This window comes from Plasmodium vinckei, assembly GCF_900681995.1.
Source record: "Plasmodium vinckei vinckei genome assembly, chromosome: PVVCY_13".
NCBI lineage: Eukaryota > Apicomplexa > Aconoidasida > Haemosporida > Plasmodiidae > Plasmodium > Plasmodium vinckei.
In genome coordinates, this window is record NC_051305.1 from 1,935,981 (window position 1) to 1,954,112 (window position 18,132).

General features: G+C 23.3%; 4 protein-coding genes across 4 annotated transcripts; 3 read left to right on the top strand and 1 right to left on the bottom strand.

Moving 5' to 3' along the window:
• Positions 1-490: 490 nt before the first annotated feature.
• Positions 491-3,511, top strand: PVVCY_1305370 (1-deoxy-D-xylulose 5-phosphate synthase, putative; the record flags this gene model as incomplete). Its single annotated transcript, XM_008624214.2, has 1 exon — positions 491-3,511. The coding sequence occupies one exon, from the start codon at positions 491-493 to the stop codon at positions 3,509-3,511; it is 3,021 nt and encodes a 1,006-aa protein (XP_008622436.2).
• A 1,316-nt stretch (positions 3,512-4,827) lies between these two features.
• On the top strand, positions 4,828-7,366 carry PVVCY_1305380 (exoribonuclease, putative; the record flags this gene model as incomplete). Its single annotated transcript, XM_008624215.1, has 2 exons — positions 4,828-6,375; positions 6,491-7,366. The coding sequence occupies 2 exons, from the start codon at positions 4,828-4,830 to the stop codon at positions 7,364-7,366; spliced, it is 2,424 nt and encodes an 807-aa protein (XP_008622437.1).
• Positions 7,367-8,183: 817 nt separating this feature from the next.
• Positions 8,184-10,196, top strand: PVVCY_1305390 (conserved Plasmodium protein, unknown function; the record flags this gene model as incomplete). The annotated part of the gene is made up of 3 exons (XM_008624216.1): positions 8,184-9,267; positions 9,437-9,634; positions 9,865-10,196. 3 exons carry the CDS (start codon positions 8,184-8,186, stop codon positions 10,194-10,196), a joined length of 1,614 nt encoding a protein of 537 aa, XP_008622438.1.
• A 506-nt stretch (positions 10,197-10,702) lies between these two features.
• Positions 10,703-15,958, bottom strand: PVVCY_1305400 (conserved Plasmodium protein, unknown function; the record flags this gene model as incomplete). The annotated part of the gene is made up of 1 exon (XM_008624217.1): positions 10,703-15,958. One exon carries the CDS (start codon positions 15,956-15,958, stop codon positions 10,703-10,705), a length of 5,256 nt encoding a protein of 1,751 aa, XP_008622439.1.
• Positions 15,959-18,132: the final 2,174 nt, after the last annotated feature.

Below are 18,132 nucleotides of genomic sequence, written 5' to 3' on the forward strand. Positions count from 1 at the left end.
CATTATTTTTTAATTTTTTTTTTTTTTGAAAACCTATTTGCTGCTAAGCATTTTACTTGGTATCATTCGAATTGCAATTTTTAAAAATTCAACATCGCCTGCGTCAGTATTTCCATTCTGTTATCATAAATAATGCAATTCATATATTGTTATTTTTTTTTTTAATTTGTTTTAACTTTTTTTAAATTGAAATTAATTTATATTGTAAATTTCGCTCTACAGTAATTTTTTTTTTTAACATTTTTGTATGGCAATATATAATAGTCGATTGAAAAAATGCATTAACGAGCAATTTGTTGTGATATAATAATAATAATATTTATGAAAATATTATATATATAAATTAAATAATAAAAATGTAAATTTTTTAAATAAATTTGTTTAGTTGGTTGATTAAGCCATATATTTTTCTCTCTTTTCCATACGATGTCAAGCCATCATCATGCTCTATACAATTTCATTTTTTTATGTGCTATGTGTAGTAGCACTCATGATAATATATATAAATAACCCATTTGTATATTCAAATATAAAAAAATGCAACAAACATATGAATTCAATGAATGTATATAATTTTAGTGGAGGGGAAGGGAATTTATGTGGCCGTTTTAAAAATATATTACCCCGTTTTTTCAAAATACTGTCATATAAAAATTTAAGCCCAAATAAAAGGCTCGAAGGGTCTAGCGAATCACACATATATTATAATGGAACTGACAATTTCAATCATTGTCTATATAAACAAAATGGAAAACAGCATGTTACAAACAATAATGAAAAAGGCAAAACATATAAAAACAGATCAAAATTGTTATTTATAAATTCTTCAAATTCACCTTATTTTAATTTACAAAAAAAACAGAATAAACAAGAAGGTCTAAATTATTTATTTAATCGTAGATTAATGTACACTCAAGGAAATTATGTAAATAATGTGTACCCCAAAATATTTAATTCAGAAAAAAAAAATTACTCAATTCATTCGTTAGGAGATAATGCAAATTATGGTACCACATTTTCAAACGAAGATAAAAATATGAATTATGAAAACAATAATGGAAATAATTTGGATGCATATTTTGATCAAATAAATAAATACATTGATGTAGACATGTATAAAAATAAATATGGAGAAGAAATTTACAACGAAATAATAAATCTATATGTTAAAAGAGATATTCCTAAAAATTATGAACAGAAATATTTTTTAAAAAATGTAAAAAAAAGTATAATTTTTGATATGGATAAATATAATGATGAAGAGTTTGAAAAAAAAATCGAAGAAGAATTTACAAATAATGGAGTATTAATAAATACTATAAATAAAAAATATTATAGCAAAAAAAATATAAAAAGAATGTTAACTATTCTTAATTATTTACCATTATTAAAAATAATTAATAATCCTATGGATTTAAAAAATTTAAAGAATAAGTATTTGCCATTATTATCACATGAGTTAAAAATGTTTCATTTTTTTTTAGTAAATATAACAGGAGGACATTTCTCGGCAGGTCTTAGTTTATTAGAATTACAACTATCTTTGTTATATATTTTTAATCCACCTTTAGATGAAATTGTGTATGATATAGGGCATCAAACTTATATACATAAAATTTTAACTGGAAGAAAATTATTATTTTTATCGTTAAGACAAAAAAATGGAATTAGTGGTTTTTTAAATATTTTTGAAAGTGTATATGATAAATTTGGTGCAGGTCATAGCTCAACAGCCTTGAGTGCAATACAAGGTATTTACGAAGCAAATTGGCAAGTCTCACAATCTAATAAAAATGATACATTAAAAAATGAAGATAGTTATGACCGTGATGATACAACAAATAAATTCCATATTTCTATTATTGGAGATGGTGGATTAACTGGTGGAATGGCTTTAGAAGCCTTAAATTATATATCCTTTTTAAATTCAAAAGTTTTAATAATTTATAATGACAACAGACAAGTTTCACTACCTACAAACGGGATGTGCATATCTGGGAATAGACCAATAGGTGCTATTTCAGACCATCTTTACGATTTTGTCAAAAAAAATGGAGATAAAAATTTAAGCGAAGCTAGCCAAAACAGTCAAGAAAATAATATGAACGAGTCAGGTAAAAACCAAAACATTTTTACGAATATGAATTATGATTATATAGGACCTATTGATGGAAATAATGTGGAGAAACTTATAAAAATTTTAGAGGATATAAAAAATAAGGGTCTACAAAAATCAACTGTACTTCACATTTTGACAAAAAAATCTAGTGATTATATAAATTCAAAAAGTCCAATAACTATTATGCATTCAATAAAAAAAAATGAAATTTTCAAATTTAGTTTAGAAGAATTAGACAATTCTCATGATGAAAATAGTAATAGCATAAATGAAGAATCTAAAAAAGAAGATACTACAATAAATGATGATGAAATATTTTCAAACGAAACATATATAAATGTATATACAAAAGAAATGTTAAAATATTTAGAAAAAAATAAAAATATTATATTTATATCTCCAGCAATGTTAGGAGGATCAGGATTATTAGACATTAGTAAAGATTATCCAAAAAATGTTTATGATGTAGGAATAGCTGAACAGCATGCAGTTACATTTTCAGCTGCTATGAGTATGAATAAAAATTTAAATATACATTTACATATATATTCAACATTTATGCAAAGAGCATATGATCAGATTATACATGATTTAAATTTACAAAAAATTCCATTAAATATTATTATTAATAGAAGTGGTTTAGTTGGTGAAGATGGAGCTACACATCAAGGTATATATGATTTATCTTACTTAGGAGTTTTAAATAATTCTACTATTATATCACCAAGTAATTCTATATCTTTAAAAAAAGCTTTAAAGTATTGTTCTATAAATAGAAAAGAAGGTTCTATATATATTCGCCTACCTAAAGTTAACACATTAAGTGATAGTTACATGAAAAATTATTTAAATATGGATATTATGAAAGAGATGGAAGAAATTGAAAAAATTGGAGACCCAGAATATGCTCGAAATAATTACTTTGGTAAATCGCAAATAATTCAAATGAATAATCCAGATAAAAAACAAAAAGAAGGTAAAAAATTAGTCTGTATATTTAATATGGGAAGTATGTTATATAATATTGTAAATGCGATAAAAGAAATAGAAAAAGATCCAGTTTTTTCTGAACAATTTTCTTTTTCAATTGTTGATATGATATTTTTAAATCCGATGGATACAAATATTATAGACTATGTAATAAATAAAAATAAACATGATTATTTAATTACATATGAAGATAATACATTAGGTGGTTTTTACACACACTTTAATAATTATTTAATCGAAAAAAATTATATATCAAAACATAATTTGCTTGTTAAAAATATTTATCTCCCAAACTATCCGATAGAACATGCTACATATGATGAGCAACAAGAGTTTGCCAAAATGGATCAACAAAATTTAATACATCGAATTAAAAGTTATTTAGGAACTAACGTTGAATGAGCACAGATTGTGTTTTCAGCAAAAGATTGTATTTTTTTCATTTTTTTTTAATGTAAAACTTTTTTGTCTCAATGTGTGGAACATTTTTTTATTTTAAATAGCAATTGCTATAAACCCGACCAACTTTTTCGTTTTTTTTTAAAGCATTACGAACGTTTATAAATTTGAAAAAAATTATAAAACAGTTACAACCATGTTGTTATGTATGGCCTTTTCTCATGAATAGTGACACGGGTTAGTAGTCGATTATTTTTTTGAGGCAATTTCCTACAAACCCTTTCACTAAATAAATATCGTCTATACTTTCACATAATTAAAATGGTTTTCTTTTCTTATATTGTTTTAAATGATATATATTTTTTTGTAATTTTTTTCCACCAACTTATAAATTAACAGAACAAACAAAGAATTTTAAATATTCATTAATTTTGTATAAAAAACATTTTCCAATGTTACATGATAAGTTATTTAAAATTCATAAACTTTTCTTTTCACATTATTATAACAATTTTTACTATTTAATATGGTTTTATTAAAATATTTGTTTTATTTATACTTTTTTAATTTTGATTTTTTTTATTTTATATAGCGGGGATAATTGTGCATATATTTTATTAGTACCTCCCCGAGTAGTGAAATTTAGCTGTATAATTTTATTATCATTCTCATTTTGTTTTTTCGATTGGTTAGTTATTTATTTTTGTTATTATAATTTTTTGGATCCCATGTATATATATATTTATTTAAAAATAATTGTAATATTTATTTGTTTAATTGGCTTTTCAATTTAATATTTTTTTTTTATTCACAGTTTTATTTGTATGCATAGGTATGTATAGTGACTCATCATTTTGCGTTCCTCATAAAATATGTATGTAACTTAAGTATATGTCATATTGTATTTGTTGTACATGTTTTTATAACATCTTGTCAAAGTACTTAAAGAATACAAATTGTTTTTACGAAGAACAATGTAAATAATTTATCAAGCCTATATTTTTTACTTTGTTTATTTTGTATATTTATGTTTTTTTTTTATTGATACATGATAAATTGTGAAGTTTGGACTTGTTTAAAGGGCCATACATATGACAACGAGTTTTGAAAATTACAAATTAAGCGATATAAAATAGTGGCATAAAAAAATGAGAATAACATGAGGAGGATACACAATATATGCATATAAAATATACATATTTAAAAGGTTGTGACTGAAAGGTGAATAACCTATTTATGGACATAGATAAAAACAGACTATAGAAAATATACATACATTTTGTTTATTTATTTCACTTTTTTTTTCTACCTTTTTTATAATGAAAAAAAAAAGAAAGTTCTCAAAGCATGGACACAATGGGAATAAAAACACAGGAGATTCAAAAAATGTAAAAAGAAAAATAGATGAAGAAGAAATGAATGGAAAAGAAGGAGATAGTACAAAACTTCAAGTATCATTTTATGGAAATCGAAATATTTTACTTAAAGATATTCAAAATTTTATAATAAACTTAAGAATAAATAAACATATTTTAAAAAATAATATATTTCAAATAAAAAATAATGAAAATATAACAAATTTAATAATTATGGTTATACCTAATTTATCTTGTACATATATAAGAGATATAACAACAGATAATGTTTTTAGTAAATTACAAAAAAATAATAACTTTAGAAAAATTCAGTCTGAAGAAAATTGTGTAAAAAGTACCTATAGTAATCTTATTACTAAAATGTTAAGCATACCAATATTAAAAAATAATGATAGATCAGACAATAATATGAAATTTAATATAAAAGATTTCTTATTAACAAAAGAACAAATGTTTTTAAATAGATACCCCAATTCAGACTCTGTAGATTATATTAATTTCGATCATATTGAATATCAAAAAAAGCAAAAACAAATTTCTAACATAAAAAATTATTTACTCTCCACTGCCAATTCGGTATGCAATGCTAACACTGAACAAAACGATGAACCCAATTCAGCAGATGCACTTGCCTCAAATACCAATACTACATATGACACTACTTCTAACACTAATCATGTACAAAAAAAAACCTTTACTAATGAACATATAGAAATGTATGCTAACATATTAGAGAAACTCATAAAGGTATCTTCTTCTACCGTACTAAATGAAGCATCTAAACAAGAAGCAGATTCAAACGAAAAAGTGAACCAGCAAAATGGCGAAACAGAGCAAAGTGCTGATGACAACTCAAAGAATTTAAAGTACAATGGAGAGGATACAGATATTGTACGTGATAAAGAGAATGATGAAACTGTAGATGACAATATTATAGATGCAGAGAATCAAGAAAATAAAATAGAACCTGCTCTTAAAACCGAATCAAATGAAAATTGTGATATAAACAATTTTGAATTTGATTTAGATAATATTTTTAGTATAGATTGTGAAATGTGTGAAACATCAGGAGCACATAGAGAACTTACAAAAGTTACAATAGTCGATGCATATATGAATATAGTATATGATTCATATGTTATGCCTGATAATAAAATAACAAATTATTTAACATTATATTCAGGAATAAATGAAAACACATTAAAAGGTGTTCATACAAAATTATCAGATGTACAAAAAGAACTTAAAAATATATTTAATAATAAATCAATACTTGTTGGTCATTCTTTAGAAAATGATTTACATGCATTAAAAATCAAACATGATTATATTGTTGACACATCAGTTATATATTCTAATAATAATTATGGCTTTTTAAAGCCATCTCTATTTAATCTTTCAAAAAAATATTTAAACATTACTATGGCAAGAGAAAATGGACATAACTCGATCGACGATGCGCGAATAAGTATGTTCCTCGCCCTGAAAAAGGTAAGCCCATCTTTCTCTTTAAATTGTGTTGTATGACAATATGCTTCTCATAATGTGCTTTTCTTAATCTGCTTTTCTTAACGTCTACATTTACTTCCCCTTCTCACCACTTCAGATTAGTGAGTTCGACAACACCGATTTCCATTTCGGGTTCCACCCCCTCCCTTTATTTATGGATAGAAATAATTATGTAAATATGACAAGCAATATGATTTGTGAAAAGGATGTAAATCGAAAATATGATAAAAGTATGTGTATATATGACTCTAAAAATAAATATATTGAAGAAAAGATTTCAAAACATACATTACGAAATTGTTTTTATTGTCGATGTGAAAATGATGAAGAATGTATAGAAAATCTTGTAAATAATATAAAAAATGAAAATAAAATAAAAAATTATATAGTCATATTAAGAGAATATGAAAACTTATGCAATAATAAAATTTATAATTGTATAAAAGATTCGAATAATAAATCTTTTAATATTGAAGATAATGAAAAACTGTTTGATATCCCAACAAGAGTTGAAACAAATGATATATTAAATAATCTAAGTAAAAATATAGAGCTTGTTTATAATAATATGAAAGAACATGATGTTTTAATTTTACTATCATATAGTAATAACTATTTAGCTACTGAAAAAGTTAAAGATACTTTAAATCTAGCAAAAGAAATATTTTATTCAGATATAATAAATATAGAAGATAAAACAAAATATTTAAATGAAAAAATTAAAAATATTGAAAAATATATTAAAAATAAAAAAGAAAGTATACATAATATAGACAAAGATACATCCTATTTAGAGTTTACCCATTTATTACATACCTATGATTTACATATCCTTAATTATTTACATCACCATAAAAATAGTGACAAAAATGCATATATAATGAATTCAATCACAAGTTTGAAAAATACCTTATGCTTCAATACGAAAAAGAAAAACTACAATGGCTGGTTTTCCCTCCTTCTCAAGGGGTAGTCAACATGCCGAACTACAAAAATGTTACATATACACAAACTAAAGACTAGAACCACATAGACAAATATCACTTTGAGGAAGAAACTACAGCATATTTCACATTATATGTATTATGTATACTACATTTTTTGGATTTCAAAAAAAACAATACCTTCAATTGATGTATCTAACTCTTACTATTTTATTAATTTTGTAAAATTTTTTTTTTAAATTATTTATGTTTGCTATATCACACCTTTTTAGTATAACATGGGAGTTATAATATTTGAAATTTTATCATTTTTCATAAAAATTTTCGTATTTTCATTTTATTTTATACATTTTTTGTGCCTAAAAATGTTACAAACAAAAAATATATTTTTTAACCTTATCTTTAAAAAAATATTTTGTAATTTTAAATATTATTATTTTATTTTTTTTTTTCCACACTTGGCCCTGTTGCTAAGTCGTGATATGTATATATATATATAATGCAAATAAAAAATATTGTATATACATATAATCACAAAATATTATCATTTTTTTTAAATAAAAAAAAAATGTAATAATATTTGTATAGTTTTAAAAGTTTTAAATAGCCTAGATTGAGAATGTTTGAAAATGTATCTTATTTAGGCGTGGATAGATAATTGGTACTTCTTACAGTATTGAAAGATAAGTTTATATGCTATTACAACTTCATATAGCTTAGCATTCATATTTAGAAATAAGTTTGAAGCTACATTTGTTTTGTAGTCATATTATTATACATATATAAAGGGAAGGCAAATGATGAGGTAAAAAATATAAGTTCAACTTATTTGACAACTAAAAAACGATGAATGAAAATGAACAAAATGAAAAATACGCAAACTATTTGCGAAATAAAATTATAAAATATTTTAATTTAAAAAGTGAAGATTTAGAATTGAAATATATCATATCAATATTAAACAGTACAAAATATGATTTATATAGTTCCATATATTTATTGAATGAATCTTTTTTTGAAAGTAATAAAAATAATAAAATAACAATAAATCATATTAAAAAGTTTACACAAGATCTAGTCGATTCAAAAAGCAAGTTTGTTATATCAAATGCAGTAGAAAATTGCCAGGTTCAAAAAGTTGGTGATGTAAAAAGTGGGGGCGGAAATAATGACGGCACATGCACTGAACTAAAAAATAAATCTATACACAACTCGATAGAATCCATTTTTAAAAAATATGATGGGCAACCACGTCATGACAAAGGGAATGAAAATGACGAGAAAATATCTAAAGGAATCAATAGTAAAAAGAAAGATAAACAAAAAAATTATAATACAAATATCGAACATGTAAACATTTCGAAAGGAGAAAAAATACAAAATAAAACAAATCTAAATGAAACGGAAGCAGACAAAAAATTATTTTTTGATAAGCTACATAACAAAAATGTAAAAAATAGTACAGATGAAACAAAACCAAAGGAAGATGAACATAACAAGACAATTAGTAAACAAACAGAAGAAAAAAAAGAAACAGATTATTTCTCTTTTTTTAATAGAAAAGAAAATCCATATTCGTTAAAAGAAATTATTGAACTTATTGATAATGAGAATGTAGAAAAAGATAATGATAATGATAAAATTAGTCAAAAAAAAAAAAAAAAAAATATTCAAATTTGTACATGTAATGGGAAAAATCATAAAATATATGCAAACTGTCTTATATGTGGCAAATTATTTTGCTCCAAAATTAAATTTAAAAATTGTATATTTTGTGATAACCCTTTATATGAATCTGATATTATAAATACTTTATTTTCATCAACAAAATTAGAAACTAAAACAAACAAAATAATTACAAATATGAAAAATTCAAATCCCTTTCTCTACAAATATTACTTTGACCCACTTAATAATAATTTAAAAAAAGGTTAGTTTTCTTCATTAATTTTTAATACGAAAGAGAAAAATGTGTAAATCTTTCTTACACTTTATTATGCTATCTACTAATTTGCATATACATGCCCATTTATCACGACGCAATTACCGTACATACATACATATATATATATATATTTTATTTTTTTCAACCCATGCAGCCATTAGTATGCGAAACACAATGTTAAAAAATTCTATAAATGAAGATAATACAAAAATAATTGATGACAGTATAGATTGGTTTGAGGATGACATTAAAAACACACTCAACATTCAGGATATTCATTTTTCATGTTATGATGATGATACAAAAAATGAGATAGTAAACAAATATTACGACATATTCAAAAAAAAAATTAGTAAGACAATTATATATATACATATTTTGTATCAATTTGTTTGAGTATGTACATTTGTGAAAATATAAAACACATTCTACTGATTTAATTAATATTTACCTGTACAGCTTTTTATTTCATGCTTTGATGATTATATAGAGCTAGCTATTTCACACCGTTCATATGCATGTACATATAATAGCAATGCTGGGAAAATAAACATACATATTTTTGTTGTTAATCTTTTGCAGCCGATATAAATATCGACATTGATTTTAAAAACCTTAAAATAAGTGAAAATGTGGATTATGCGAAAATAAAAGAATTTAGTGAATACTTAAATGAGCATGAAAAAGAATATCAAGAAAGAAAAAAAAAATTATCAGAGGGCACACCCCATAATTATTTAAGTAATAAAGAAAAAAGATATATAAGTTATGTTAATGATTTATGTAAAATGTTTTTAACAAATGACACAACAAAAGAAGATACAAATTTACTTAAATCCAAAAAAGTTATTCCCATTATGGAAAAGAAAAAATATAAATATAATGTGTTAAACATAAGTGATGATGAATATTAGACCATTTTCCATTTTAGCTACCTCATATTTTTTTTTATTAACATATAGCTAGCTACAAAAAAAAATAAATAGCTATTTTTTTCGCTTTTTCTTTTTTTTTTTTTTTCGTTTGTCAAACTTATATAAGTGCAAAATCGTAAACTTCTTAAATAGTAATAATATTAAAAAAAAGAGCAGGGCAAATTATTTGCTCCTTGTAGGTTTTTCAACTACTGAAAGTTAAAATAGGTATGCATACAATAGATATATACAAAAAAAAGAATGTAAAAAAAATATATCATGTTTTGTTTTTAAAACACGATTAACGTATAGCAATATGAATTTTTTGATTTTTGAATTCTTTATCTTTACCAATTTATACATAAATTTCCTTCAATAGCTATTGTAGGAATTTAGTTTTTAAATTAAAACATAATAATGTTCTAAAAATATGTAAATACAATTATAATATTCCATTTTTATAAATGGGTATATATATACATACACACACACACACACACATATTTTTACTCGTTATTATGCACACTTCCCCCTCTAAGGGACAAAATGGATTCCATACTATTAGGGGCACCATAACTACCTGAATTATACATATTTCTTTGATAATCATTTATTATATTGTTATAATTTTTTATCATTTCACTATCATCATTACTTGACATATTTCCAGAATACATGTTATAATTCATATTATTCATAATATTAGCTGAATGATATTCTTCGTTTTGGTTTATTAGCAAATTGTTAGTATTGTTGTGTTGGCTATTTTGAATAGAATTGTTAGGAGCTGATGGATTAGCTGGAATAGTTCCACAACCCGATGAAGAAATAGATGAGTGTGGATTATTATTAGCATTTATAATATTCATCCCTTTCATATTTGAAAAAGGATATATATTATTTTTTCCATTTACATCAGACGAAACGTTATCATAAAAATTATTACCATAGGTGTTATTATTGATATCACTCATATTTGAATGAAAATGATTATTCATGTTATGATTCATATGTAAGGGTACACTATTTATACGATTACAATTTTCATTTATGTTTGGTACATAATTTATATTGGCCATTCTCATATTTTGATTAATTCCACCATTTAAGTTGCTAGCTATTTCAGGATTCATATTATGAATAATATTTATATCTGATACATAATTTTCATCGACTTGTTTCGACCCGTTTCCATTTCCACCATTATTATTATTATTACTATTGTCGTGATCATAAAACATGTTAATTGGCTGTTTTTCTTCTGCACACGTATTATTAACCATATTATAATTCATATAATCCATATTTTGGCTAGCTGGAATATTATCATAATAATTTAAAGGTTTTATAAAATTATTACCTCTGTTATTAATATTAGCTATATCATTGTGTGCATAATTCATATTATTTGGTTGAATATATGGCATTTTTGCAAATTGTTTAGTGAAATTATTTCCTGATCTCATATTATTAATCCATGGATTATTATTATTTTTTTTTTTAATTATTAAATTTCCATCTTCTCCATATTGTTGTTCATTATGGATAGGTTTGGTATTTGGAAATTGTTTTGGATTAATATACACACCAAGATTTGAGCTATTTCGTGCATCAAAATAATTGTTATTTCTATTTCCTTCAGGAATTGCATACATACTATTTCTTTTATTATTATCAATAGTATTTTCAATTCTAACATTATTTATTACAGGTTTTATTATACTGCTTCTGTGAGGGTTGTTCGAAAAGTCAACAAGTGGCTGTTTGTTATATTCTAAGCTATTTTTCCCTTCCTCTATTTCTTTCATATTTCCATTTGCATTGATTCCATAAATTTTATTTTCTTCTTTTAATTTATTTATATAATTTATAATTTTTATTATATAAGGTTCATCTTTTTCATTTGGTTCTACAGGGAATATTTTTCTTTGCTTTTTTTGTTTCCTATTAATAAATGTTAATATATAACTTGATTTTGAATGATCATAATGTATATAACAGTTTGTACATATTTCTTTATTTTTTTGTACAGTTTTATTTAACATTCTTATATCCATTTTTTGATATATTTTTTTTTTATCTTTATTATATCTAGTACTATTTCCATTATTAGTGTTTACAGATTTATTATCATCAAATTCTTTTAAAATTCCACAATCTTTCATGCTATCCATTTTGTTTATAATTCCACATGGATTTTCATTATTCGCATTGATACAATTTATTTTTCTTTTTTTATCTTTTCCTTGTATATATGCATTTTGTTGTAAAATTTGTGAAATATTGTTATGTGGGGTCTTTAAATTTTCTCTTGAATTACAATTTGATCTGTTGTTAATCATGATCTGATTAGATGCATTAGCTAAATGAGAATTGGGCACATCTACTGCCGAACCAACAAAACCAGTACCACCAGGAATGGAAGGAATAATATTCCCACCTCCTTCAAATGGCATATTTTTATTTATTATATTTTCATTATTGATATTCATAATATCAATTATTTTTTCGATATTATTATTTACTATACTATCATTAATCATATCATTATTTAAGACATTAGGATGAATATTATTATTTTGAAGAAAATATAATTCATCGAAATTCTGATTATTATATCCATCTATCATAGTATCATCTATTGTTAATAATTGTTTATAGTTGTCATACATTCTAGACATATCATTATCCTTAGAATTATTTTTTGACTTCCCCTTAGACCCTCCATTATTATATGTATTAATTCCATTACGCACTATGGGATTTGTTTTATTATTTATTCGCATCTTATCAAGACTAGGATCTGTTGCATTATCACCAGATACTTTTACTCCATCAATGCTGGAAATTTTATTTGGTAGTGGGACATTTTTAAAGCAATCTTCCATTTTTGTAAATTCCATTTTTAGCATATCATCATTTTTTATAATTTTATGAATATCGACATATGTATTATTTGTAAATTTAATTAAATCGGATTCTACACAATTTTTATTAATATCATTTATACATTTATTATTTTGGTCATTTGTATTTATGTTATAATTATTATATATATTGTCACATGTATTATGCATATCATTATTTGAAAAGTTGGGTGGAAAATTTTGTGAAATATTGCTCGAATAATTACTTGGATAATTGCCTGAATATTTCCCTGGAAAATTGTGTGGAAAATCTGTACCAACTTCATTATTATAATTATGAACATTCATAGTTATATCATTAATTGAATTTTTTTTTATATTTCGAAATGAATTATCATTTTTATTTCCATTTAATATGTGCACATTATTTATGTTACTTTTAGAAAAACGATTCTGAACATGGTCAGGAAAATTTACATTACCACTACTATTACGATTGGTATAGCTAGTTCTTCCATCATTCCCAAAATAATTTCCTTCACTCATATTAGTAGTATTATTATGTTTATTTAATATATTTATATTTTCTTGGTTGTTTCCCACATTTGAATCAGTAAAATTGTTAACCGAATCTGTGTCGACATTTCTATCATATATGTGTGCATCCATGAAAGTGCTATCATTAGCATAAATTTTATTATAAGCCGTATAATTATTGTTACTATTGTCGTTAGGAGCAACCCTTTGTCCATTTATTTTCGGTACCACACCATTTTTGGAATCGTAAACTTGATGGTTACTAGTTTGAATATTGTTATTATTATCACTGTTATTCATAGTAGTGTGTGTAGCAATTTGCTCGGCGCTATTTCCCTTATCATTTAACTCATCATTTTGTTTATCGTCTATTTCGTCATCTTGATCTTTTTTGTCATCTTCATTTTGATCTTCCACTTCTTCATCATCTATTTCATGATAATTGTAATTTTGTTTATCACCATCTCGACTTTTATCATCATCATCATTCCCATCATCATTGCTGCTACTTGTGTTTTTATTATTCAATCCAATTCCTATACCTCCCCCATTTGTTGTATCATTATTGTTACTTTGACTATTATTTTTATCGTCATATCTATTAGTTCGACTATCTTGTTCATTTGAATTATTATCCTCTTTAGAACTATGATTTGAATAATAATTATCACATTGCATATTTTCTATATTATTATAATTTTGATGACCAAATAAAATATCTGATTCAAATTTATATATATTATTTTCCTCCCCAGTTGATAATCTAGAGTTTGTTTCATTTTTTAAAAAATCAAATTGCATTTTGCCTGCATGTACATAATTTATTATTTCTTCTGCCATTTGAATATAGTTATCTTTATTTAATTTATTAAATAAAATATTTTCATCACATATATTTGGAATAGTTTTATTAGACTGGTTGTTATCCTTTGGAAAATCTATGTCATCATTTGTGTCACAATTATTATAATAAATTGGTTTATATATTTGTTGGTCATTTTTTGAAAAATTATAACTATTAATTATTTCATTATATTTTTTATTATCTTTACGTGTGTTTATATCATATCTTGATAATTTGGTACCATAGGCTTCTAGATTGCCACCAACATAAGTATTATTCAAATTGTTTGGAAAAAAATTTTCATAATCGAAATTGTCCTTACCATTTTCATCACTATTTAATGTATGAACATTTTCATATTTTTCATTTTTACCTGACTTGTTCATGTAATTATGACTTATGCATGTATTTTTTAAGCAATTTTGTATATTATTTATTTTTATCATATTTTTTTTAAAATTAGAGCAATTGGCACAATACTGAGTCTCAAATTTTGAGTGTGTTCCCATTCTTAAATCATTATGATTATTGCAATTAACATATTTTTCCATATTTTCACAATTTTTAATTTCTTTTTCAAATTTTGTAACATTACACCCTCTTAAATATTCAGTGTCACAATTTCGAACTTGTTTACCAAGAGAAACAATGCCATTTATGTTGTTATCAATTATTTGATCTTGATCATTGATATGTAAATAATATGGAGAATATTGTATATTCTTAATACATTCTTTGTTTTTTTGACTTGTGTGCATTTGAGTAAAATTTTCTGAATTGGCAGCATTACTATCATTTATATTAGCAGTTAGCTGTCTCGAATAAATTGTATTATTTACATGATCAATATTAATTGCAGTTTTACAAATATTAGAACATTCATATAACTGTTTTTTCTGTTCATTCGTATTTTTTAAAACACGTTTATTAATACTATCATAATTACCATATGTTGTATTTATAAAACAATCATTCTGTTCTTTTAATTTTATTATTTGTTCTGTTTTATTTTTTTTATATAAAAGATTATTGCTCATTAATATTTTTTTGTCACTAATATCATAATTATTATATTCATCATGTTTGTTGGAAATTTCGTCCGCATTTAATGTTGCACTATTATAGTTGTAATAATTAGGAATATAATTATTTGTATATAAATTGTATATATGAGGGTTGTTTGAAAAATTTATATTATCTTTATCATTATTATTAATTGGATGTGTGATATTTTTTTTTAATGAAAAATTATTATTACATGGGTTAATGTAGCTATTATTATTATTGTCACTACTACCACTGTTACTGTCATGACCTACATTTTTTATGATTTCATTTGTTTCATTTTTTAAATTAAAATTTGTTTCCACTAAATTGTAAAATTGAGGAGCTATTGCTTGAATATGATTTACTAAAGTTTCGTGAATATTTAATATATCCACATAAGTGTTGTTTATGTCAACATGATTAACACACAAATCCACATTGCTGTTCATATTTTTATTTCGCACCATTTTATAATATGTATGTACACTTAAAATTTAATTGTTACATTATATATGTTCCTATTCTGTTTGAATTTTCATCCTTACATGTAAGTATGCATATGTTTACTCCAAATAAGTGTATTTTACAATGTTAAAGAGCAGTTTAAAAAATATACACTATGTTAATAATGCTTTATACATGTGTGTATAAGGACATAAATAGCGGTATATATATGTATTGTATGTATATGCGTGTGTGTGTGTGTGTTCGCACACAAAATTAGTGTATATATATGTATGTTTGATTTTACTTGTATATATATCTATATATATGGATATTAGGTATAATGTATTTTTATATAATTATAAAATATTCATATATATATAAAAATTGGCTTAATTTTATGCAATGAAAAATTAATACAAAACCGTTATTCAAATTTTAATTTAAAAAATTTCTTTTTCGATATTTCAAAAATTGTATTATTTAAAAAATGAAATATAAGAATTTTTTTGATTTTTAATTTTGCATATATATATATAACAACTATTGAGGGCATACATATATAAATATGGATAAATAGATTTATTCATGTCTTATTAAAATGTGTGCAATCTGTATGAATATATATGCTTATATATTATGTGTCATGGTATATGTAACTTGAAATTTTATGAACTTAAAAAATAAAATAAAAGCTTAATAACTTTTTGAATACTTCATTTTAAAAAAAATCTGTATTACTATATATGCATAATATATATGTGTGTGCGTATGTATATATATCCTATGGATACATTTGCTAAACGTATTATATATTTGTGTACACTATTATTATTTACACACATGTAATATATACATATTTTTTATAAAATGACATAAATGCAAAATAATAAAACCTATTATGCTAACGAAACTACGAAATCAATATTTAATATAATACAAAAACATTTGAAATCGACAAAATGGAAAATAGTTGCTTTTTATTCAATCAAAATTAGAAAAATGCAAAAAACAAGTATATAATAATATACACATTTATTAGTACTTACACTATATATATATATATAATAAGACTTGTATTTAAATGCATACAAAATATATATACATTTTTTTTAATTTTTCACTGACGCAAAAATATGATATATCTTTATATTCATAAAAAAAAAAGTAAAGAAAAATTATATTCCCCGGAAAAATTAAAAGGTAATGATGAAAACATCAGCTTGTATATACATTTAGATAATTATATACGACAATGTAGATATATATATAATACATATGATAGTTATATTTCTATTTGTGTACAAACATAAAATTAAAAATATTGTATTCTTCTTTGACTTTATGTAAATTCATATAAATGTGAATAAAAGGTATTTCATATATTACTAGCAAATGGTAAAGAGGTTTGTTAAATTTAATTCTAATGTAATTCTTTAAATCTTTTATTTTAAAAAAAAAGAAAAAAAAATAAGATAGGAAAATAAAAAAACGTTCAAAAATTCAAAAAAACATTATATATATGAAAGTATGTATGTGTATCATATAAATGTAATGTAGCTAAAATAGTGTAAATAATATAAATGTTAAAGAAAGAAAATATTATATATAAGCATATACACTTGCATAAAAGTTTAAATAGAAAGTACTTTGACTCTTTATACATATATGTCATGTATATATTCCTTTGTTTTCTTATTTATAATAAAGGTGCTAATGTGTATGTATAGTTTATATATAATACAAAATAAATGCAGCTTAAATTATTATTTTGACTTTTATATATTGCTTAAGTATATACACATTACCACGGAGTGTAATAAATAAAACATTTGCCATATACCTTTACATATATTTATACAGGTACTATACACACATGCTTGTAAATTCACTATACATATCTAGATCTTTTCTCTTAAAAAAAAAAAAAATACACGATGTCTATTGAGAAAAATATGTATTTGCTTTTTCTAAACTATGTCATATATGCATATATATTTTTATATAAATATTTGTTTGTGTATTGACGTATTTTTTATGTTTTTTACATTGTATACCTATGGGTGTGTATGAAAAAAAAACTGGGTATACAAAATAACAAAACTATTTGAAAAAATTGAAATGGAATATTTATAGATATAAAATATATAATGTGGATATGTGCTATAATATATTTTTACTTTTACGAAAAAAGCTT